This window comes from Rhineura floridana, chromosome 11, assembly GCF_030035675.1.
Source record: "Rhineura floridana isolate rRhiFlo1 chromosome 11, rRhiFlo1.hap2, whole genome shotgun sequence".
NCBI lineage: Eukaryota > Metazoa > Chordata > Lepidosauria > Squamata > Rhineuridae > Rhineura > Rhineura floridana.
Window position 1 is genome coordinate 59,750,512 of NC_084490.1, and position 26,056 is coordinate 59,776,567.

Consider the following 26,056-nt stretch of genomic DNA (forward strand, 5'->3'; position numbering starts at 1 on the left):
CACTGGAACAAAGCCCAGGCAAGCCTGTGGACTTACATAATGACTACACAGAGGAGGTTTTCCTCCCTCTCTCCTGCGAGCAATGAATAAGCAAAGAAACCTGTTAATAATTTTTGTTTTTGTTACTATTGTTGGCATGTTTGCTATGCCTCCTTGGAAATCCTATTGTTTGCTGGGAGCACTTGATGTTGCTATTGCTCTGATGATGTCAGCAGCTTTGAAAGAATTTTGCCATAGTGCAAATGTTTCACAATGGGGGATCCTGCACCCTGATGAGCTTCTGCCCAGACTGAAACCTACCTTATTTGTTTTCTTTAAAATGTTTTCTACTATGTACCCATTGCATTTCTTCAACAGCTAAAATATGCATGCTGCTCAAATGCAAAGAAAGCAAAGGTTATAGATTTCTTCTTACTAAATAATATGATGACTCACAAAATGTGAATTCTTGGCGATCCTTCGTGACCGAGTAAGATTGTCTTCCGAAATATAGTATTTAACAATGGATCCGTCTGAATCTGTATCCACCGCCGATGTACCAGTCCATGACTAGGGGCTTCTGGATTTCACAGTCCTGCCCCCGTCGCCATTTGCCAATCACCATGGGACTTTTGTTATGGGAGACGCCTGTGCGTGAATTTGTTTTATGTGGGGAGATCGGCACACCACGATCGACACACAATCTTGACAGAAAAAGGCTTTGATCCAATGGCATGGGTACCACGACGATTGGAAGTCCTTTATCTGCTGCAGCCTTCATCCGCCTTTCAAGCCGTTGTAACATACACATCGTTGTCCTCTGCCTGTTCTTCTGCTGAGGACTTTCTTGGATCATTCTTTGTCTGGCTCCTCTCCCTTGATTTTACTGCCATGGGTGACCCTGCTGGGAGTACATGACTCCTGACGGCATCGCTCACAGGGTTCATTGGAACACAGAAGCCCACTCACCACTACAAGGTGATGATGTGAATGGGGGAGGGATGAGTATGATGGTTTTTTTGTGGGTTAGGTAGGTTGCAAGCCAGAAAATATATTTTAATCTGTAAGAGTGAATGCCTGAATTCTTTCATTTGAATTATTCTAGATCATTCTAGCTCGAATCAATTTTTGTTTCTTCTGCTCCTGTTCTGATGTCACAGCAGCCTCTAGTGGAGGGAGTGCATGCCAGTTTCTTTTTCAAGACTCTTTTCGGGTACAATTGGATTATTTATTTGTTTATTTATTTATTTGTCTACTGCTATTTCATGAAACACATCAAAGCAGTTTACAACATTTTAAAAAAAAACAACTGTACAATAAAAACATTGAAAATACAGTAAGGTCAACTCTTGCAAAAAGACATCATCTTAATTGCCTGCATGAGCCTGGCAGAACAGAAAGGTTTCCAGCAGGTGTTTAATAGTTAAATTAGAAGGTGCCTGCTGAATTTCTGTTGGCAGAACATTCCAGAAAAGTGGGCTGATGATACTGAAGATTCAATTTTGTGTTGATGTTAAATGAGCCTCACCAGCACGGGTCACAACCAAAGCAGCTCCTGCAGATGGTCTCAGTGATCGAGCTGGGATATAAGGGTTCAGCTGGTCCCTATAATAAGCTAAATCTAAGCTATTCAGGGCTTTGTAAATTAATACAAGGACCTTGAACCTGGCTCGGTAGTGGATGGGCAGCCAGTGCAGATGTTTTAAGAGTGGTGTCACATGTAGTTGGCCATGTGCTCCCACCAGCAATCTGGCCAATGCATTTTGTACCAGCTGGAGCTTCCAAATTGGGGCCAAGGGGAACTCATTGCAGTAATCCAGCCTTGAGGTTACCAACACATAGACTACAGAGGTCAGGCTATCCCTGTCCAGGCACGGCTGTAGCCGATGAACCAGACAAAGCTGATAAAAGACACTCCTATCCACAGAGGATACCTGGGCTGCTAGTGACAAAGATGAATCTGGTTCTTCAGAGGGAGAGTAATCCAATCCATCAGAGTTGGAAAAGTTACTTTTTTGAACTACAACTCCCATCAGCCCAATCCAGTGGCCATGCTGGCTAGGGCTGATGGGAGTTGTAGTTTTAAAAAAGTAACTTTTCCAAGCTCTGCAATCCAGAACAAGTAACTTTCCTATCTCCTGGACATGGGAACCACCTATCCAAAGAGCCTTCATCTTATTATTTATTTTATTTATTATTTAATTTATATCCTGCCCTTCCTCCCAGTAGAAGCCCAGGGCAGCAAACAAAAGCACAAAAAAAACCCTTTAAAACATCATAAAAACAGACTTTAAACTATATTAAAACATCTATAAAAACATTTTTAAAAGCTTTAAAGCCATCTTTTTAAAAAAAAAAAAAGAAAGAAGGAAAAGGTTTAAAACATATTAAAAAGCAATTCCAACATAGACGCAGTCTGGGATAAGGTCTCAACTTAAAGGCTTTGTGAAAGAGGAAGGTCTTCAGTAGGCACTGAAAAGATAACAGAGATGGCACAACCTTCCTAGGATTCAAGCACATTATGGACAGTATTGGAACAGAACATCCTTAATTCTCACAAACTTGTATTAGGGAGTATCTAAAGCCATGTTTGGTTGTGGAGCATAAAGGGTTTTAATAAAGGGGAAACATTGTTATATTGGCCTAACTTCTATTGATGTAGGTTGGAGTTCTACATAAAGTTTCTTTAGGAATTTCCCTACATTAACTGTCAGTGAAATCCTTTATATGTCTACGCAGAACAGAAGGAACAGTGCGATCTTAACCATGTCTACTCAGAATTAAGTCCTATTGAATTAAGTGGAGCTTACTCCCAGGTAAGTGGGTTTAGGATTGCAGGCTTACATCTTCCTGAGTTCAATGGTGCTTATCTCAGATAAGTGGGGCAACAGATTGCCCTGTCACATATAAGAATATAATAGACCATATAATAGTACCATTAAGGAACACTCTGTTCTGTTTGGCCCCCTTAATGCCCTGGGCCTTCTATCTCCATATATACGCTTTCCATGTTTCTACCGGTTCAGGCCTGGTTTTGGCATGGACATTGCTGTGGTTGCCTTGTATGATTACCTTTGTTGGGAGAGAGGGGGGGAAGTGTGTCCCTATTAATCCTCCTTGGCCTCTCAGCGGCTTTTGATACCATTGACCACAGTATTCTTCTGGAGTAACTGTCTGAGTTTGGGGGTGGCGGCACAGTTTTGCAGTGGTTCCAACCCTACTTGGATGGTCATTTTCAGACGGTGGTGCTTGGGGGCTGTTATTTGGACCTGTAGAGACTTCAGCATGATGTCTCATTGGATTCAGTTCTATTCCCTATGCAGGTTAACATCTACATGAAACCGCTGAGTGGGGTCATCCAGAGTTTTGGAGTGTGTCATCAGCATAATGACACATAGCTCTATGTCTCCTTTAGATCTTCAGGTGTGGCAGTGGATGTGCTAGATTGATGTCTGGCCTCGGTTACAGACTGGATAAGAGCCAACAAACTGAAACTTAATCGAGATAAGACAGAGGCACTATTAGTGGGTGGTTCCATAGACCAGATGGGTGGGGCATGGCCTGCTCAGGATGGCGTTACACTCCCTCTGAAGGAACAGGTGTGTAGTTTGGGGGTACTTCTGCATCCACTACTGTTGCTTGAGGCCCAGGTGTCTTCAGTGTCACAAAGTGCCTTCCATCAGCTTCAGCTGGTGGCCCAGTTACATCCCCATCTGGACAAGGATAGCCTAACTTCTGTTTTACGCTCTGGTAACCTCTAGCTTAGATTATTGCAAATGCGTTATACATGGGGATGCTTTTGTAGTCAGTGCAGAAATGGCAGCAGGTGCAGAATTTCCCAGGATTCTTTGGGGGAAGCCATGACTGTTTACAGTGGAATAATAGTGGAATACATGTATGGTGTGAATGTTCCCTCAGTATGTCCAAACCGAAATCTTCCCTGTTCCCTCCCAAATCATCATCTCCTTCTACATCTCTTGTTCACTACTGACAATGTCACCATCCAACCCTTTCAACTTGGCTTTATCTTGGACTCCTCTCTTTCGCCTGTGTTCTCCATAGTCAGTCTGGTGTCAAGTCCTGTCACTGATCCATTTACAACACTGCAAAATATGACCCTTAAGTTTTGCTCCTACAGCAAAAAAAAACCCCTTGATTTGTACCTGAGCTCTCTCTCCTGTCTACTGCTATCTTCTCCTCTCTAGTCTTTTGTTGGCAGGCCAGCAACAGACTGCCGCAGGCTCTTGAATGTGGTGGTGGCACAGCAGCACAGCCGCATCAGCACACTGAGCATGCACACTTGCCATCACCGAAGATGGCAGCGGTGGTGGGGGTGTTGATGCCCCCCCACCAACTTGCGTAATGGCATGATGTGATGACACAGAAAGTGGTGTGGCTAGCCTACACTGGTGGCAGCGGGGTATTGCCTGGGATGTTAGCTTCTGCTTCATGATCTACAGAAGCATTGGGTCATGGGGCACATGCTCCATGACCCGATGATAGCACGGATTGTGGAGCAGGAGCTACACCCACCCAGTTGCAGTGGCCCCTGTCAGCCACAGGGCCCTCGGCCAGTGCCCAACCTTGCCACCTGCTGGCGCTTGGCTTGCATGTTGATCCCCTGTCCAGGATTCTTCTGACAAAATCACTCCTCTCTCTCATCAATCAGATGACTTTCCTCCTTAAATCCCTACATTGGCTTCCTGTCTGCTCCCAGAGACACAAGTATCTCATCCTTACCGTCAAATTCCTCCATAACCTTACCCTCCTTAGCTCTTTGCTCTTATATCCCAAAACACATCTCTATCCACGGCCTTCGCTCCTTCAACTACATCACTCTCCACCATCCCAAAGTCTCCTGATCTTTGTCATTTCTCCCTTGCTGCTCCTTATGGCTGGAACTGCCTCCCAGAAAATCTGAGTGATGCCATCTCTCTTATTTCCTTCATATTCCTGCTCAAAACCCAACTCTACTATTCTATTATTCTAAGCCTCAGCATGTGTAACTGAAGGAATTGCATGAGCTGCTTCCTGTTTACTACCACCTCTGCTCCACTTCCCTTTCTCTGTTGTTTCCCTGTCCCAACTGTTAGATTGTAAGCTCCACAGGGCAGAGTCTTGTCCTCTTACCTGCTATCGCAGGGGTAGGGGACCTTTTTCAGCCTGAGAGCCGCATTCCCTTCTAGCAACCTTCTGAGGAGCAGATGACAGTGGTGGGCAGGACTAGAGGCAAAGGAGGGTGGAACAACTAATGTAAATTTTACCTTTGCACAGTAGGGTAGTTTTTACATACACTCCCACACCCCTTTCTGTCCTCAATCCAGACAAGCAAAAGGCATTATCAGAGTTCACGGACACATTCCAGGCAGGCAAAAAATGAGTCAAGGAGGGCGTGAAGCAAAGCCAGTGAGGGGTGTGGTTGGGAGAGAGTTTCAAGAGCCAGATATAGAGGCTTTTAGGGGCATGTTCAGCCCCCAGACCTGAGGTTCCTCACCCTAGCCAAGCCTGAAGGGCTTTACTGTTATCCAATGTGAGCTGAGAGTGCGTTCACCCTCATAGGAGACTGCCAAATACCCTTGGCCCATCTAGGTCATTATTGTCTTCACTGACTGGCAGCACTTCTGTAAGGTTTCAGGCAGGGTCTTTCCTAGCTGTACCTGGAGATGCCAAGAATTGAACCTAAGAACTTGTTGCATCAAAAACAAATGATCTATCTTCCCCATTGAAGGGGAAGGTCAAACACAGTGAGCAAGGTGTCTTTCAGGGACCCTTCTCTGCCATTGATTGAGAAGCCAGGTACACTTTCACAAAACCCCAGAGTTTCCTGACAAAGCGCAAAAACACTGGATACATTGATTAGAAAGGATGGGAAGATTTAATCCTCATACATGTACTGAGTTTCTTCAAGTGAACAAAATACAAAACCATGTATTTCAAAAGTGCATCAAGTACAAGCAGTGAGAAGATTGCATTCTTTTATGTGGATATTATACATATATGCATATTCATATATATTTATTTTCACATACAGGAATGGAAGACATCACAGCATTATGTTATCAAACATTGCACAGAAATAAGATAAAATATAAAATACAAATAAAAATATTGTTTATAAAAAATAGCCCTTTTGACCTGTACATGTACTCTGATCAGCATCATTTTGAAATTATTTTGCTTCGCACATAAATACTATTAATAAAATATTTAATAATATTAAATAAATGGCTTCTAGAAATCCTGGAATTCACACGTGAAGCAACTTGTTGTCTTTTTTAGTCTCTGTAGCAACTTCTCTGTAGTTCCTGCTTGCAGCAAGTCTCCCCTTCTTGTTCTGGTACCTGTGAAGATTAAAGGGAGAAGGAGCATCATTAGAAGAATGTCAAACACAGTATCGGCAACAGGATCCACCATGGAGTCCATTGAAATTGCTGTTCCTTCATGGCATTTTCCTTCAAGGTAGTTCTGCCCAGTGTCCCATTCCACTTGCCCTGTAGTTTAAGTTGAAGAATTTCCCATGTTATCTTTGGCACTGGAGCATGCAATGGTTGCTGCTGTTTTTAGCACAACACTCCCTTTCCTTCTTCCCCCCAGTTATCAACACGCATTGATAATATACAGTTGTATAGAGATTTCTTTTTTGCAGCATTTTAATCAATGCACATATGAATTCACATGCTTTAATAACATGTTTTAAAAACAGATGTGACAAATTATGCACTGAACCAAGTCCAGGAATCAAATACAAAAGAATGGGAGACTGCTAACCGAACAGTGTCATTCTACAAACAAGATAAGGTCATTTGGACTCCCAAAATCTGGTGAGAAATTCAAATGGGGAAAACATCATAAACATCCTCGGGAGAAATATTACGGCAGACAGCAGTTGTAACTCTCCACACAGGGCTTTATTTTAAAAAACTGCCTTTACTTCAGTCCCTTTAAGCATCTTGACATGCAGAGGTTGAACTTTTCCCTATAATCTTATATTCAACCAGGAAAGGTTTCACCTACTTGTTTTCTACAGGTCATACTCCTGTTAAGGGCACAAAAGTGGAGGAGGACTGACAGAACTGAGTTCCAGGACAAGAAGATGAAATGCCTTTTTGAACCTTTAAGTTCAACTGCAGAGCTGGTTAGGTTTCAAAAGAGGAGATCTTCACAGGCTTTTGGTTTATGTTTTCACTAAGGGACACTATACTCCTTAAAGAGCAACAAACCTAGGTTTTAATTATTTATTCATTAAATTGATATCCTGCCCTTTCTCCCAGAAGGAGCCCAGGTTTGTAATGATGTATACACCCCACAAGAAGCTAGTGTCAATCCCGGCAATTTCCAGCCTAATTAGTGTACCTATTACATGTTTGCTGCATTCACCTTTAAGATTTCTTTGATGTTCACCAGGAGTAGCCAATATGGTGCCCTCCAGATATTGTAAACTACAACTCACATTAGCCCCTGCTAGCATGGCCAATGGCCAGGAATGATGGGAGTTGCAGCCACAACATCTGGAGGACACCATTAGTGTACATCTATAAATATCACGTGAAATGCCCTAGCAGACCTGCAAACATAATGTAATGTCTGTTTTCTGAATTATTTGTGTATCTATGGCTCTGGAATACCTATAATATAAAAGCAGAAACAGAGGGACATGGGGAACTCACCATCTGTAGAAGTAGTAGCTTGCAACTAAAATTGCAATGAAGAACAACATAACCAAAATAATAGTGAGTGCCAAATATTCATTGCTCAGAGGCTGTATGACCAGCTTTGAATCCAAAGTGGAATGGCTGCATCTGTCACCAAAATAGCCTTTATGACACCTAGGGTGAAGGAGGAGAAGGTTAATATTAGTCAAGTTGCCTATTTCTGTTAACAAACGAGCTGAAAGCTGGAAAAGCACTGGAATAGAGAAAGCTACACTGGTTGTATCTTTACCGACTTACACTAGTTTATGGCCATTCTTTCTCCACAGGGAACCCTGAGGACTGTAGTTCTGTGAAAAGAGGCTAGGGATCTCTAACAGGAATCTCTGTGTCCTTAGCAAATGATAACTCCCTGGAATCTTTGAGGGACAGCATGACAATTAAGTTGAAACATGTTTTACTTGTATTTCTTTATGCTAGGGAAACCTGTGGCCCTCCAGATGTTGTTGGACCCCAGCTCCCACCAGCCCCAGCCAGCAAGGCCAGTGGACAAGGATGACGGGAATTGTAGTCCAACAACTTCTGGTGGAGCACAGGTTCCCTATCCTTGCTCTATGCTAATTATATTTTCTTTTATTTGTAAAGAAATACAAATTAAATCTTTCATTTAGATATTGCTGGGCTGCATGTCCCAGAAATATGACTGTGTTATTTGTGAAGGGCCAGACTTCAGATTCAGATGTTCAGCAAGGCTTTTGCAATTGTGTGGAACACAGTGAGCATTTTTGCAGGTTCCTGTAAGGGTGTGTTGTTTTTTTTGCACATCATATTTTGGATGCATTTATCTTTGGATCCTAACCAACGTATCTAGTCCATCACATCGAGTAAGCCTTGTGCTTTCCAAACAGTAGCTCACCACCAGCACCACCACCAATACCGTATGGGGCAAACCAGTTTTGAAAGTGGGTGGAGTTTCTAAACTGGTTGTGACATGGCATCAGTATCTGATGTTCAAAGGGAAGGGACCTAAGGACGCTCCTGGGCTGAAGGAAAGCCACGGGCACTTTGAAGTAGGCCTTTGGATTTCAGCCGTTTTCTTTCACTTGCTTTGTGCTATCTGGTACACATTCCAGCAACACTGAGCACTTCAAAATCCCACTGTTTTCACTTGGAAAGCTTAGCATATGCTTAATTCTGATTTAAAATCAAACAGACTGGCAGAGCAACCTTATATAATACTAGTGATGGAAAGATCTGACAATTTCGGTTCTCTCTGTTTCTTATGTTTCCAATCTTAAATTCAGTTCTCTGCATTTCTGTGGCAGTTTGTGGTTTTTTTAAAAAAAAAACCTCATGAAAAATCTTCTCCATTTTATTGCAGGTTTCTCATAACAAACACATTTTTGTATGCGGTTTTGACTAAGGCACACATTTTTGCAAGCAATTTCTCTTAATATAATGCATTTTGTAATGTTTCGCCATTATAGTCATTTTTACACACGTTTACCCCTAATAGATGCATTTGTGTAAAATTGGTTGGAGACCTGCATCACAAAATTCAGATAAGTGTGAGTTTCTAAGGATGGCTATTTTTTGGCTTTAAATGGAAACTGAATTAAATTTGTCCTCCATCCCTACACAAGAGTAAGGTGAAATTGTTGCTGCGTGATTGTTTGGTCATCTGCATTAATACAAACGTGTTACAATCCAGCCCGCCCCCTGGGCACATGTTCTAGTGTGTGATAAAGTTGGAGACCTTATCAAGTAGTGAAGCTTCTCCACATTTACCATTTGGTAATTTTTGTTACTGTATTCATAATCTGTGGCAGGTGACATTGAATGGAGAAGCTATTTCTCTGAGCTAGGAGTTTCGTGGCTAGAGGAGCCTTTGAAGGAATGGCTTGTGTTATTCCTGGCTTTATCTCCACAGATTTCAGATCTTATGTTCAGATTTCTATTCTAAGTGCTGTTTATGAATTTTAAAAGATTTAAAACGCTTCCAGTTTTCACAAGGCACTTTTTAATATTGGTGTGCTGTAAAGGACTTTTGTTTTTGTTTCCAGAAGAAACTGTAGTCATAATAACTCTTAAGTTGTGCTTCTCTGCATGTTGCAAGATGAAAGGGCTGGGTGGGGCGTAGTTATGTGATTAAATCTGATTTTAAGGTTCAAAGTTAACATTGGTTGTTTTTTCATCTTAAATATTTTGTTGCTGTGATGTGCATATGTAAAAAGTTACGGTTTTTTTTTTTAAAAAAAACACCTAATATAACATTCATTTTACACCCTGAAGATCAATAGAGTGCTTTACAGGCTTAAAGCGGTACAATATTCATTTTAAAAAGCCAGTAATTAAAACAGATTAATGACCTGCTTGTGCAAATAAAGGAGGAGACAAGTGTCCAAACACTGAAACAATGCATGCAGGATTAAGTCTAGTTAGTAATCAGGGATGGAGCAATAGCAACCATGGAATAGTTCAGTGCCAGCCACAGTCATCTGTATTGCTGCACTTTGCCAGTCTGCTGTGAAATGGGCACATTTCCCAGGTGGGAAGTTGTTTGTCTGTATTCGCTCCACAAAGAGAAAGATCAATACCAACACAGAACCTGAAGATCCCAACTTTGGCCTGGCTGTTGTGGTCTGAACAGCAACATGACAGACAGAAATTAAGGTGAGGAAACCTTGCTTGGGATGAAGGTGAACCTCCTTAATTTCTGAAAGGCAGCCTACTGCTAAAGGCACAGGAGCAGGGCCAATTTAAAAAAAGGAAAGAAAAAAAGATGGTCAGGTTATGCAATGATAATATATTATTCCACAGCATTTTCCTTACCTGCAGTGGTGCGCATTCAAGCTGACAAGGTATATGCACTGCCCATTAAAGCAGTAGTTTTGCATTTCAGACCTGCAACTTGTGATCTCAACTTGAGCCACACGTGGACTGTGTTGTGTTCGAACTATCATAAATAAATAGGAAAAACAGTGTTACTACATTTGAAGGTCATAGGTCAGTGCATCTGCCTTGCATGCAGGAGGTCCCAGATGAAATCCCCAGCATTCCCATGTCTGAAACCCCGGAGAGCTACTGCCTGTCAGTGAAGACAATACTGAGCTAGACAGACCAGTGGTCTGACTTGTTTTCAGATAGCTTCTGGGATTCTTGTTTTGTCCTTCCTTATCACTGTTCATGGTCATTTTATTTTTAAAGCTAAGGATGAACTTTTCTTTTACATACATGAATTGGAAGAAAGGCATTGATGGTGCGGTGGATATAGCCTGTTGGATTAGAACTGGGGAGGGCCAGGCTCAGCCAGGAAACTCACCGAATGACCTTTTCTCTTGGTCTAACCTACTTCCCAGAATTGTTGTGAAGATAAATTAGGGGGACTAGGACTGGGGACGGCAGCTATGAGAGAACTAGAAAAAGTCCTCAAATGCAAAGATGCATCACTGAACACTAAAGTCAGGATCATTCAGACCGTGATATTCCCGATCTCTATGCATGGATGTGAAAGTTGGACAGTGAAAAAAGCAGATAAGAGAAAAATCAACTCGTTTGAAATGTGGTGTTGGAGGGGAGCTTTGCGCATATCATGGACTGCGAAAAAGACAAATAATTGACTGTAAGAACAAATTAAACCAGAACTAAAACTAGAAGCTAAAATGATGAAACTGAGGCTATCATACTTTGGACACATAATGAGAAGACATGATTCACTAGAAAGGACCATAATGCTGGAAAAACAGAAGGGAGTAGAAAAAGAGGAAGACCAAACAAGAGATGGATTGATTCCATAAAGGAAGTCACAGACCTAAACTTACAAGACCTGAACAGGGTGGTTCATGACAGATGCTCTTGGAGGTCACTGATTCATAGGGTCGCCACAAGTCATAATCGACTTGGAGGCACATAACAAGAATGGGTGCTATCCTCTGCTCCTTGGAAGAAGGCCAAGTTAAAAATGCAATGCATAATAACCTAAGAAGCCAAGGGTTTCAGGATATCCAGTTTCCAGGATATAACCTTAAAAATCCAAAAGAGTTTTTCCCCATTGGGAATATTGAAGCCCATATACAAAGGAAAACCATACTGATTTATGAAAAGGACATTTTCAGATACGTATTTACTATGAATATAAACACTTTTAAATACACTTTCATTTCAAGACATGGATCATGCAAGGTGTTCAAAGTTTTGGTATGACTATATCACAACATCATGTCATTTAGAGACAGGATTTTCTTGGCTCAGTGTAATTTATGTGGATTGCATCTACCATCCCACCCATAAAATAGGACATAAATGCTCACAGAATGTTCATATGTTTTGTGCAATATGAAAATTTGCAACCTCTTTTGCAGATGGGTGGAGAGAGTTAATTATATTTATGGTTAAAATATTATTGATTGTATATGGTATAGTCAATGTATAGGGCACATTACAAAATAACTTTGGTGGAGAATCCCTATCCCACAGAATGCAGAATCTAAATTTTGGCAGGATGGAGACAGAGGAATGGAAAGCCATGAGAGTCAGCTGTAAGAAGGGATGCATTGCAAATACAGTGACATGCTCTGAAGCTAGGCATTCCTTCTAGCCAAACCAGCAGAGACAGAAGCCTGGGGGCATTCTGATAATGTTTTCAATGTTTTATTAAGCATCAGCGAATCACACTCACCCAGAGCAGTTGTACAGTTGTCAGTTTCATTTGTTCCGCATAATGGGATCACTGTTGTACCAAGAACACTCTGAAATAGGTGAAAGCCTGAAGAGAAAAAGTGTGACAAGTTGAAATAAAGACACTGGAGGGCTTCTTGAATTCTTTCCCACATTAAAAAAAAAAATCCAGTCATTTTGCCCTGTTAGTGTTCATCCTGCTTCAGCTGGAAAAGGTGGCACAACGAGATGTTCCTTTAACCTGTGACAATACCGTTCCTGCCTGCCCTTGAAATGCCAGAACTGCATCCAGACTTGATTGAGAGCTGACTCACTCCTTATGTTGCTTGCAGTGTGTGTGTGTGTGTTGCTTGCAGTGTGTGTGTGGGGGGGGGGGATGGAAAGATCTGCCAGTTTCAGTTCTTCTAGTTTTTCATTTTTCCAATCTTAAATTCCGTTTCCCACATTTTTGCAGCAATTTGCAATTTTTTTAAATAAAAAATCCTCATGAAAATTCTCCAGTGTTTTAGCATGAAATAAACACATTTTTTGCAGGCAATTTTTCATCATGTAGTGCATTTTTGCATGTTATTTTCACTCATATATCTGTTCTTATGCACACTTTCCCCTACTGTATGCATTTTTGTAAACATTTTTGGTTGATGAACTGCATCGCAGAATTCGAATAAGTGCAAATTTCTAAGTATGGGGCTTTGTTTTGGTTCTCATACTGTTTTGGAAAGAGCAGATTTGATAGATTCAGCTTGAAATGAGAATGAATCCAATTTCTCACCCCTCCCTACTGTGCGTGTAGTGAAAGTGCAAAACAGAAATGTCAGGCTTTTTCCAGGTCCAGCCCAAGACATTTTGCTGCCCGAGACAGTATAGCAATTGCATTCTCCCCCCCCCCCCCAACCACACATGGTCCTGGTCAAGGTGCATTGTGCCTAAATTATTTTGACCGGAAAACACCATGGGCACCTCAATCTGGGAGTAAAAATACAACACTAAATTAAAAAGTAAAAATTTGCTGCCTCAGCCTAATAATAGGACTAGTCCTGGTTGGTTTTTTTGGGTTTGTTTTTTGTCATCACACAGAAACATAGAAAGCTGTCTTCCACTGAGTCAGACCATTGGTCCATCTAGTTGAGTATTGTCTACAGTGACTGCCAGTGGCTGTCCAGGGTTTCAGGCAGGAGCCCTACCTGGAGATGCCAGGGATTGAAGCTGGGACCTCCTTCACGCAAAGCAGATGTGCTACCGCTGAGCTATGGCTCTTCCCTTACATAGTAGGCGTGCCCTAGAGAGCTACAGCCAATCGGGATAATTTGGTGCATGTTCATTGCACCTCCTCACTGGTTTACAAACATGCATTTTCACTTCACTCATGCTTGCTGCATTTATACACAGGTGCTTGGACACCCTTGCCATGTAAAGTATGAACCACCACTGATCCTTGAAAAACATACATAACTGATTTTAACATGAACACAATTAATGCCAATTAGATATAATGGGATTTATGGTAGTAGAATGTATTTGATCAATCTCATCCATTCCCCCAGAGAGGCCCTAACAGGAATTAATCCAGAAATCAAAACATGGGTTGAAAATACACCTTTTCTTGCTTTTACCCAGGTCTGGGTTCTTCTGCATATCTAGAGTGGAAGAAGTCATGCTTCAATGCAACCTTAAGAACAGATCTACAGCAAAATAAGTCCAGTGGGACTGCAACATACCTTTAGAGCCATCATTAATCCATTCTAAGAATTTCCACATCAGTCCAATTAAGTTCCTGTAATGTGATTGAGCTACTCTATCTGTATCAAAGAAGATCGTACATATATCTTCCAATTAGCTATTATGAAATAAAAAGTTTGTTTGTATTTGTAAAGATTGCATGAGCTGCACATTAAATATTGTTTTAACTGTGAGTAAACACCTGCATGATTCAAAATCACATAGGACTTAGAAAGATTATATGGAGGTTGAAAAGTGAAGCAAAGGCAGCGACTGCTCTTGCTATTAAATGAATGGGGATCTTCATTCATTAAGGGAATTCAGGTAATTGCCGAAAACAATGACTCAGCAGCTGGAATGCTTTTTGCTGATTCAAGATTAGCCACCACCCTGCAATGGAATGAAACAGCCACCACAAAATACAAACAATAACTTCTGTGGAAGCTAATTATTACTGGCACAAATAAGGTATCCTGCAAGTGAATGCAGTGTGGCACAATCCTTAGGGGGAAGATTCTAATGCAGACAGATGGGGTGGTACAAATGTTTAGACTTGGAGCACAGGCTCCTGACACAGATCTACATAAAATATGCAATCTATATGTAAAGATGCAAATTTAGGCTGACTTTCAGAGTGAGGGGAACAAATTCTGGCTCCTGCTGTCAGGTCTTAAACTTGTATTTAGGGCTTAATCTGCTTCTGAGCTCTTATGTGAGGATTTAAGTCATAAATGTTCATCATTTGGCTCTGGGCAGGTGGCTGGAGTCTCACCAATACCACACTTTACACTACTTGTAAGCAAAGTAAAAAACAGAGGGAGAGAGGGAGGAGATCCTGGTCCTGGCTCAAAAGACCTGGGGCCTAATAATGCTCCGGGGTGGGGACAGGGACCCAGACCCAAGTCTTGATGGAAACACTTTTTTGCATTCTCCTTGTATGTTTCCTAACTCCAAACTAAAGCCATCTTCCTAACAATCCACACTGCTTCCCATTTAAGTTCCAGTGACGTCAATGAGGGGGCAAAGGAGAACCCAGGTACGGATAAAGTATCTGTGTTGCAGAGCAGAAGCCATAGCCATTCCTTTAATCATTACCCATTTGGGACTTTAACACGCCCGTGTCTCTCTTTGCTCTCAAGTGCATCAAATGGATTAGCCAAGAGTGAAGAAGGTGGGGTTATGTTTGCATTAATACTACTACTTGGATCATTAAACAAATACTGTTATCTTATCCTTTAAAAGCGAGATGCTGCCTACTTATTATTGCCTTACTGGAATGTTATGGTTATTGTTATTGCTGTGCCAGTGGAATGTTAGTGTGCAATACATATTCCTGCTTTACAGGAAAGTTAGCATTGCTCTGCATTGCAAGCTATCTGCCTGTACTGCAAGGCCTGTTCCTCTGTTGCAACTGGATTAAAGAAAAATATGCTACTAAAAAGGGGTGCACAGTGGAAATGACTTTCCATTCCAGTCAAACTCAAGGTCTTGGAGAGAGACGGCACTAAAACAACAGAAGCCTGCCTGCAGGCAAAGAATTGACTGCTTAGTTCAAATCAACATGAGATTCAGGCTGCGTGTATGATACCTTTAAAACATATTCAAAGCACATGCCATCTCCCTCACCAAGAATCCTGGGAAATGTAGTTTGCTCAGGGTGCTAGGAATTATAGCTCTGTGAGGGATAAACTACACTTCCCAGGATTCTTTGCAAGAGAGGGGATGTTCTTCACATGTGCTTTAAAGGTATGGTGTGTACTCAGCTTCAGCCCACCCCATTGCCTCTTATCTCTCACTGGCCTCTTAGGTTTGCCAGATGACAGCAAACTCCCTTCTGTGCTACTCTTAAATCAGAGATGGGGAGCTTGTAGTCCTCCAGATGCTGTTGGACTCCAGCTCCTATCAGCACCAACTAGCACAGCCAATGACCAGAGGTGATGGTAGCTGGAGTCCAGCAGCAACTGGACAGACACAGGTTCCCCAGCCATCTCTTAAAGACACAGAAGCCCTCTTAAGGTTTATACCTGGGTCACTTAGTTGCCTTTATTCATAGTCCTCAAAACTTCTCCTTTCTTTGCCTGTTCTTCCTTTATGCTGCTGCATCTTACTCCATTGCTTTCTTTGTCCCTTTCATTCAGCTTCTCTGTCTCTCAATTTTCTGTTCCTTGGGCACTCTAAATTTTGAGATTTCTTCTTAGCCAGATATCTGACCGTAACTTACAGCATACGGCTCTTCCTTCTATGGAACCTGTATCAGGTTTTAATCCCACCTAATGACTTTCCCTTTCCCCAAAGAAGTTGCCCAATGACGTTTTGGTTGCATTGGGCTTCTATGGGCAGGGGAACATCCAAAAGTCCAGTGTCCATGGCCCCAATCCCCCTCTTCCAGCACCCAAAGAGCCACAACCACAGGATTGCTTGGCCTCTTCTTGTTTATTAGGGACAGGAAATTGCAGCACACCCACATCTCCCCCAGTAAATATCTCCCCCCAGTTCATGGGGACCTCACCCAGCACCCTGTAACCTACCTGCCCCTTTTTTCTGTCTTGCTTTGGCACCACTAAAGCTCCAGTCAGCCCCCCCTTTCCTTTCTCCTTGGTGTATATGGGACTCTGAAGGCTCACTGTCAACAGCTGGGTCTCTTTCCAGCTGTTCCTTCTTTGGCTTATCTCCCAGCCGTAATTCACAAGCAAGCTCTGTTGACCGAGGACCTGATCCTGCATCCATGCAGGAGGGAAGCCAAGGGGGCAGTGGGGCAGTCCCTGGCAGTCCTTCACAGGTTGCTAAGATCTTTGTTCTTTGAGAAGTTGTAATGTTACTGGACAGAGCATGACCTCAAACAGTCAGCATCCAAGATTCCAATGTCACAAGGCTAATACGGCACAGACTCTTAGCCTAATGGCTGCACATAGACAACTTTCTTCTGTTGGCATGAGTGAGTGTGACTAAGCTCCACAGAAGCTTTTGAGTAGTAATTGTGACAACAGACGTCCATAATGGATTGGATCCATGACCAAGCCTGATCACCTACCACAAGGGATAGGTGAATAGTAATTCAGTCCTTCTACTAACGTGGGGAGGAGAGCCTGGCTGGGAGTCCAGAGTCTGTGAGTTTAAATCCCCGCTCGTGTCTCCTGGGTGTTGAGGGCCAGCTAAAGATCACCCCCACAGTGAGTGGCTCAGGGGCAGAGCTTGGAAAAGTTACTTTGTTGAACTACAACCCCCATCAGCCCAATCCAGTGACCATGCTGGCTGGGGCTGATGGGAGTTGTAGTTCAAAAAAGTAACTTTTCCAAGCTCTGCTTAGGGGTTACGTGCCCTGCCACCTGTGCAGCTGTGGCAAGCTGAGCAGGCCCTAGCCAGTTGGGGAGGACTAGCCTCAGAGGGCGGCAATGATAAACCTCCTCTGAATACCTCTCACCATGAAAACCCTATTTATAGGATAGCCATAAGTCGGGATCGACCTGAAGGCAGTCCATTTCCATTTTTACTAAGAAACTCAGCTGCTGAATGCCAACAAGACTGCAGTCAAACAGGATCACAGAAAAGCACAAGGGAAGCATCAGGGTGCTAGGAAGAATCTCAAGGTTTGCAGAAGAACAAAAGAAAAATATGGGGACAAAAACCTAAGGGGGCAGTCCCCCCCGGAAAACAGCCCAATGATGACTGAGCGGCCACAGAATGCTGAATTTCTGATGTGCTGGGGTAATGGAAAACTGGGGGGAGGGGTAATGGGATGGAGTATCCTGGAAGACGGTGTGGTTGGCTAGGTGGAATCCTGAAGAGAAGCACTGCACATGGCAAGATTTTGTTGCCAGCCCCACTTGTACTCAACAGTGACCATTAGAGTGCATACACCTCGTTATGGTAGATGTAGATTTCCTCCTCTGAAGAGTATGAAAAGGATCCGTAAAGAAGATACAGCACTGGAGCTCTTTCCCAACCAACTTTTGGTCACTTATAAGGGATGGGTAGGTAGGACTGTATTTGTGATGAGAGTTTTACCCAAATACATTTGAACAAAGTCAGTAAGACTACTCTGAAGTGGGGATGGGGAGAAATTTACTTTGGCTGACATTTCAAGCCAAAGCTATCCAATTTTCACTTTTTAAAACAATGCAAGAACTGAAACACAGCCATCCTTTGAAAGTTGCACTTGTCTGGATTTTCTGATGCAGTTTTCCAATCAAATAATTTTTACAAACATACATATATTAGGGGAAAGCGTGCATAAAAATGGATACATTTGTGGAAATAATGTACAAAATGCATTATATTAGGAGAAATTGCTTGCAAGGATGTGTACGTGAGTCAAAATGGCATACAGAGGTGTGTTTAGTGGGAGAAATTCATACTAAAATGCTGAAGAATTTTCATGAGAATTTTTTTAAAAAGCAAAATGCAGCAGAAATGTGGAAAACTGAATTTCAGACGGAAAAAGCAATGCGAAACTAAGAGAACCCTAACGGACAGATCCTTCCTATCCTATTCTGGAGTAACTGGCTGTAGGACAGTAGCCGGATTACTGGTGTCACATAATTAACTTGCATCATCGCTGATGTGAAGCACAATTCTGGTTGCAACTCCAACAAAAACGGCTACAGCTGTCAGTTTGGTAAATGATTAAAAGAAAGCTGCAATCCTAGTCCCAGTTACCTGGAAGTAAGCCCCATTGAATTCAATACGACTTACTTCAGAGCAGACATGGTTAGGATTGTGCTGTTAGTTCATTAATTGTGGTAGCAATCCAAAGAGCTGGTTGCTGGCCCTCACCCAAGGGACTCTGACACTTTTTTCCTTTGAACAGCTGATTCCCCATCTCATCTTGTTCTATGCCATTCACAATCCACTTTGAAAATTCCCTTTAATTTGCCACATGGCATATGGGCATGGGGGGAGAGGTTGCTATTTCAAGGAAAATATTTGGGGGAGAGGGACTGCTGTGCTCATGGAGCTAGGTTCACTTTTTTTAAAAAAAAATACCATTTATTCTTAACTCACTGAAGTCAGATTTGCAATGGCTTTCAAGGGACAGGAGAGAGACTCCCACACCGTGCAAAACTTAAAAGAGAATGCAAGTTGGTCTTTCACGCCTCCTTTTCTTTGTGACCCCGACAGCATGCTTGCAGTTATAATGCATTAGCCCAGCGGTCACCACTGTGGTGCCCGTGGGCACACATGTGCTACAGAGGCCTTCCTTGGTGCCTGCACGATCTCCTCCCCCACTACCCTCCCCTGAAATTAGTCTTGAAAGAAATATTCTACTGTAGCCAATTGAATAAGTTGTGATGTGTGCTTGGTCGTGGTGTGTGGATGGCACTGATGACAAGTTTCTCTAGTTTGCAAATGGGCCCATAGACACCAAAAGATTGCTGGCAATCCCTGCCTAAGTCTCCTTGGCTTCAGTGGTTGGCTTCAGAAAATGCATGATGGCTGAAGCTGTTTGGGAATAGCAGCCAGCAAATAGGTTTCAGTTGGCCAGAAACTCTCCCAGCCTCACTCAAGAGAACTTGTTGCACGAGCAGATGCCAAACATAACAACCTACATTCCTTTCAGGTGTATATGACCATCGGTCTTAGGGCCGAAGAGTGCCAAGAATATTCATAGCAGCTAATGCACAACATGTACAGTAGCACCCTTGGATTCCCCTCCTTTCCGCCTGTCTTGGCTCAGAAGTTTGCTGTATAATGGCTAGAATGCAAGGTGATACGGAACGACCTGGCTTGATGTAAAAAAACAGAAACTGAGCAGCTCCTGTTGAAATGGGCTTGGCAAGTGAAGAAACACCTACCCAGTAATTAGGAGGTGCAATTGTGCGGCTCTTTCCTTGTGAAAAGCTCAGAATCACTAGGCAAAGGATGACTGACAATGCAACTCTGGGCAACTCTTAAGCCACTGAACAACTCAATTAACATGTCCCTTGCAAAAAAGGGGAAAAGGTGTAGGCCTTTCTATGAGATTTCTGTTCCTGACACATCACCACAACTCCCAGAAGCGCCGCAACTTCCCCATTTTATATGACATCAAACTGCAGTTGGATTACAAAATTGGACTAGAGCTTCCAAAGCAAAGGACCAAAAAATCTCAGGCCACAATAAATCTGTTAGCTTCATAGCTGCTCCAGACAAATGTTGGGAACACCTTTATCTAAAAGCCTGTTTCCAACTTTCTAGCGTGGCCAGCAACAAAAAGCTTCAAGGAGAGGCTGCCTAGACTCACAGTGGATGGGTCCATCAAAGGGCAGGGAGCAGGCAGGTCTAAACCCCACCTCAATGGTGACCCTGAGAGCATCTCTTCATTTTCTCCCACATGAGATAATGGTTGCCATTCACTTTTATGGGGGAAAAGGTGGGGAGAGCCCTTCATTACTATGGGGGTTACTCTGATGATGGAAAACCTGCCTTCCATCATAAGCAGGCTGTGAGGTCTTTGACTGGTCCTCAGTTGCATAAATCCTCCTATGGCTGTGTGTGTGTGTGTGTGTGTGTGTGTGTGTGTGTGTGTGTGTGTGTGTGTGTGTGTGTGTGTGTGTGTGTGTGTGTGTGTGTGTGTGTGTGTGTGTGTGTGTGTGTGTGTGTGTGTGTGTGTGTGTGTGTGTGTGTGTGTGTGTGTGTGTGTGTGTGTGTGTGTGTGTGTGTGTGTGTGTGTGTGTGTGTGTGTGTGTGTGTGTGTGTGTGTGTGTGTGTGTGTGTGTGTGTGTGTGTGTGTGTGTGTGTGTGTGTGTGTGTGTGTGTGTGTGTGTGTGTGTAAACTAAGTCTTTGCACAAGGTGCAGACACTTTCTGCCTCTCCTAGGGTCCTTACTACATACTAGTCAAACCTCCTCACATAAACTATCCGTTGTAACAGACATACTACCAACCTGAGCTAATTACTATGGGCACAGTCCAGCAGTACGTTTTCTTGCACATGCCACATTCAAATGGATGCGAACTGTGCAAGGAGGACTCATGTATTAAATGCCTACACGGGAATTCATGTGTATCAGTGCTTAACCAAATACGTAATTGTTACTGCAAGTATAGACAGATTCGGGAATGGAATGTGTGAATGTTCAGTTGAGGCAGAATTTGACCTTCTGCACACTCTCAAACTTTCAGGGAAGATAATGTGAGTTCAGTTGCAAGATGGTAGAGAGAGAATTCAGATGCAGGAAGCAGACTCTCCCCTCCCCCTTTTTTTCTTGAGAAATTAACTGTTTATTCTGGAATAACCTAGGTCAGGATTCAGTTAAGCCTCACTCCCTCCTGGGTGTAATTTAAGATTGAGCCCAATATATGATTTTCTATTTGTAATTGAGTCTGATTTTCTTCGCCATATTTATTTGGTCTTTTTCCTATGGTTGAAGTAGTGTTTTTTGTTTGATTGTTAAGCACTGCTGCTACATGAGCTTTCAGATTACCTCTTTTTGTAACCGTATGCTTTCTAAAGCATACTTCTTGCCTTTTGAAAGCTGTGTAAACTCTGATTTCCTTAAATAAATCCAACCAATTAGTATGCTTTTTATTGGTTGAATTTATTTTATTCATTGTTTTGTTCCTAGGAAACGCATGCTACCTTTGTCACATGTTCACACAGGTTTGTCAAAGATTGACACAATAATCATGATAAAGCTTACAAAGGTCTTGTAGCTTTGGACCGAATGCTTCTGGCAGGAGCAAGACTAAGAAACTGCATGACCTCAGCAAATGTGATACTGTATTTGGAACAGAATCACGGTGCAGCACAGGCTTAAAATCTAAAGAAATATTACAGTCTGGGTTTAGCACTGAAGGCAGATACTGTAGCCCTGCAAATGTTGTTGGACTCCAACTCTCATCAGCCCGGGCCAGCATGGTCAATGTTCAGAGGTGACAGGAGCTGTAATCCAACACTGAAGGCCAGGGGTTTCCCACTGCTGTCTCCATGAATAGAAAATTTGTCTGAACATGAACATGAGCTTTGTCTAGCTGTCAGAATCCACGGAGTAGAATCCTGCGCAGCAGGCACTCCAGAACTCTCTCTCCTGTGCCTGACAGCAAGGTTCTGCCCCATCATCCTTTAAACAGATACCTCTTCCTTACTTCAGGGGTAGACCCACTGGGAATAATCCAGGCTGCAATCCCTTAGATCCAGCATTGTCACTTGAGGGACAGCTAGCCTTGGTGGCTTGGAGGGCCTTGAACGAGCATCAATATTTTGCGACAGTTATCCATGGTCTGTAACCTACAGCTTGGATGACTGCAATAGTCTGGTAACTTCAGCTGGTTCAAAACAGGGCAGCAAGAATGTTAATGGGGGCAGGTAGGTGTTGCATCCTGCCAGTGCCTTCTTGTCTCCACTGGCTTCCGGTCCATTTTCAACTCCAGTTCAAAGGACTGGTATTAATCATTAAAGTCCTAGAAGCCTTGGGGCCAGATTACCCAAAACATCATCTCTTCCCATATATACCTACCCAGACTTCAATATCTTCATTAGAGGCCCTTCTCCAGATGTCTCTGTCAAATGAGGTGAGATGGGCAGTCACTAGGGAACAGGCCTTTTTGGTGGTGGCATCCCAGTTGTGGAATGCCCTACCCTGGCATCTATACTGTGGTCTTTTCAGCGCTAGTAGGTGAAGGTGTCTTATTTTCCCAGACTTTTCAATGCTTTTTAGCTCTTTGGCACAAATAATTTCCCTGTGCTGTTTTTTGAATAATGATTTCATACTGGTGGTGTGCTGGTTTTATCTTGATCTTATGCTGGCTGTGTTAATACCGTTTTAATAGGTGTTTTGCTGTTTATTTTAGGTCTATCTCGTATTATATGATTTAAGAAATGGCTCAGAGGACTTTTTGTTGATGGTGGCATTGAAATCATCATCACCATGAACATTTTGGGTTGTCTTCAACTACATTCTACTCAGAGTAGACCCATTGAAATGAATGAACCTGTTAGCTGTGTCTATTCACTTCAATGGTTCAACTCTGAGCAGGATTAGCATTAAATACCACCCTCAGTAACACAACCGGTCAAATGGACCCCCGAGCTCCTAAGATTTAAACAAGTTGTAGTTCCACTGAAGCTAATGCAACCCATACTGAAGTGCATCCCTGCATGTTACAGAACAGGTTGAAACTCTTTGCGTCTCTCTGCACTTGGACAGGAACAGGCCAAGGCATTTCATGCCAGAGCCAGAAAATGGCACCTACACACACACACACCATAATATAATATAAATAACAGGGGCATAATCCATTGGGAAGTTCTCCTGTGCATGCCCCATGGAAATGGACAGCTGTTGCAGGAGAACATCACTGATTTTCTAACACCACAATCACAATTATTGAACATCCAGGGATCCTGTAACTCTGACCTGAAGAGTCCCACCCCCACTCCGCCCTTCATTTCAGTGGGGTTGCACAGGAGGTTTATGTCCCTTTGGTCCCAGTCTGTGAGCCTCTCGCACCTCCGCTTACTGGTCGAGAACCCAGAATCTGCCTGGGGTGGTCCCTGCACTGCGCCTCTGGTCTGGCCAGCAACGTCTTTCTCTGGCCAACCTCCCTTTGATTTAGTTCTTCAGCCACATACAAACACACACGCAGCCGTCGAACAACCGCCACCGTCCCCCATCCACTACTCTGGTCAAAGAAGCGACGCAGATTGCGTTTCCTCTTGCCGGGATTTGTGAGCTTTACAAAAATGGAATGCAGACAAAAATTCAAAAGACGAACGCTTCTTCTCCCCCCCCCTCGCTCTTTTGCCGGGCTTAGAGAAGGAAAACGTCACCGATGGCACGGCAGCTGCCTGCTTACAGCTGTCAAAGGCCAAGGCGGAAAAGAGGCGCCTTGCTGCGAGCCTGGAAGGGATGGCGAGGTGACGGGAAAGCGCCAGCAAGCAGGGACTTGTCGCTTCCCGGCTAGGTTACATTTCGCGCTCAGTCTCCCTCCTGTCAGTGAAAGAGGGGGCGGCAGAGGGGACTAGTCCAGCAGCAGCGACGCCAGATCCCTCGACCGGCAGCAGAGAGAGATCCGACGGCGCGCCCGCCCCAGCGAGGGAAGCAGCCCTCTCTTTGGTGAACAGCGCAACGGCGGAAGGTTGGAGGGGAAGGAGCTATCCGACTTACCCAGGAATAGAAGGGGGCCTCCGATGGTGTGGGAGCTCCAGCGGGCCATTCTGCTCAATCTTCTAGGGACTGCGTCGAAAGCCAGACAGGGCGAACGGCTAACCGGAGATCAAGGCGAAGCGCGGGGCCGGTACCTCTGTGCCCGTCCTAAGAGAGACTTCGTCTTTTTTCTCGCGGGCAGGCGCTCCCTCGGATTTTATACTTTCTCCAGGTGGGGGCGGAAGCCAGAGCGCAGCGGAAGCTGAGCCGAGCTCATTGTCATGCAAAGTGCCTAAAATTTCCCTGGTGATGAAATCGGGGCGCGGGGGAGGGAGAGCGTGCATTCTCCTACCTGGCTGGCTGGTGGGCGGGTGCTTCTCTCTTCACCTGCCTTGCCACAGAGGGAGCTCTCCAAGATGATTTTTTTTTAAATGAGGTGTCTTAGACGAAATTCACGGGGTCCTTTCAACGCTTATGAGCCCCGAGAGCGAAGCAGAGCCTCTACATTCAGAAGCAGTCTATCTTCCCGCTTCCCAGGGCATTTGTTTGGAAGCAGACGCGATGGAGGCTGCGTCTGAGTCTGCGGTGGGCTTCCTATGTGAAGTTGGGGCCATAGCCGGCATCTGACTTGGCTTCAGAGGCGATTTGGCCCCCAAACCTGTTTCACTGCCAGCCTTGCCACATGTGAAAGATTGATGCAAACATGTCTCGAAGTGCCCGCAGTGTGCATTTTCCCCACTGCCAATGAATCATAGCTCTTGACACAGCACATGGGGGCTGGGGGGCAAGGCTTCCAGACAGACTTTGACTTCAGGCGTTAACTACTGTCCGCCACCTTTCCCTTGCTTGGGTTGAGATTGGTCAGCCCAGGGAGCGCGCCCAGATACAATACGCTTAGGCTGCAATCAGATACATGTCTACTCTGAAGTAAGCTCCATTGGGTTCAATGGGACTTACTCCCAGGTAAGTGTGTATTGGATTACAGCAAGAATGATGGCATGTTTTCACAAGTGTGGCCACATACTCCTTCAGTGCGAAATGCCTGAGTGTTAATGCAATGCGGAAAGCAGGAAAGGCTATTTAAAATCGGATCAGCACTCCTTGAATTTGCAGGCTGGGAAAAATCAAATGCCACCTGTGCTTCTCAATATGTGTGTTTATTCAGAAGGAAGTGTTTTGTTAAAAACAACAACACAGTGGTAAATGTGTTATATTTAAAAAAAAATATTACGCTAGAACACATTGACTACTACATTTATCAAAAATGCACATGCACATGAAAGACAATAAATACAGATCAAATATCATCATCTTGATGAGCAATTAATAATCCAGAGATCATTAAATTTGTTAAACTGATCTTTCAGTAACTGTTGAGTTTCATAAATAATTCCAATAATTATTGAGTTATTGAAATAATAATTGATAGTTAAATCATTAATAAATTATTAGTAAATTGAGCTTCATGATTTATAGTTGGTAATTTATGGCAGGAGATCATTTCTTCCTAGATCCTTTACACCCAACTCTCTTTTAATCCAGATTATAATTGGGATCCAGTCTTCTCTTTCCTCCTTCAATATTTTATAAGATCACAGCAGTGCAGTCAATTGTATAACCGCCAATTGTTCCCAAACTTTCCTTATCAGTTCTATTTTCTTTGGTCCTCCCTCCTGTTTCCATGTTTTAGCCAAGAATATCCTGGCAATCATTATATATAAAATTTGTGATTGATTTTTTTAACGCTCTCTTGCTCTTGCATATAATTTAAAAGACATAACAAAAGATCTACAATCAACTGACTGTCGAACATTTCTTTAACTATGTCTTCCACCGGTTTCCAGAAACAGTGTGCTTTTCTGCATCCCCACCACATACACAAAAATATCTCCTTTATATTCCTGATATGCCCAGTACTTTCCATCTCTGGACTCACTTATCATTTTACTTTTCCAAGGGATCCAGTATC

The 26,056-nt window shown here is 43.3% G+C and overlaps 1 protein-coding gene across 3 annotated transcripts; it reads right to left on the reverse strand.

Moving 5' to 3' along the window:
* Positions 1–5,831: 5,831 nt before the first annotated feature.
* EREG (epiregulin) lies at positions 5,832–24,296 on the reverse strand. 3 transcript variants are annotated; one of them, XM_061589847.1, is made up of 5 exons: positions 24,109–24,296; positions 12,307–12,393; positions 10,461–10,584; positions 7,647–7,805; positions 5,832–6,320 (listed from the first exon to the last, which is right to left on the reverse strand). In XM_061589847.1, exons 1-5 carry the CDS (start codon positions 24,155–24,157, stop codon positions 6,227–6,229), a joined length of 513 nt encoding a protein of 170 aa, XP_061445831.1. In that variant the 5' UTR covers positions 24,158–24,296; the 3' UTR covers positions 5,832–6,226. The 3 variants fall into 3 exon arrangements, with proteins under 3 accessions (XP_061445831.1, XP_061445829.1, XP_061445832.1); XM_061589845.1 differs by lacking the exon at positions 24,109–24,296 and adding an exon at positions 16,553–16,790; XM_061589848.1 differs by lacking the exon at positions 24,109–24,296 and adding an exon at positions 14,024–14,231.
* Between the last annotated feature and the right edge of the window lie 1,760 nt (positions 24,297–26,056).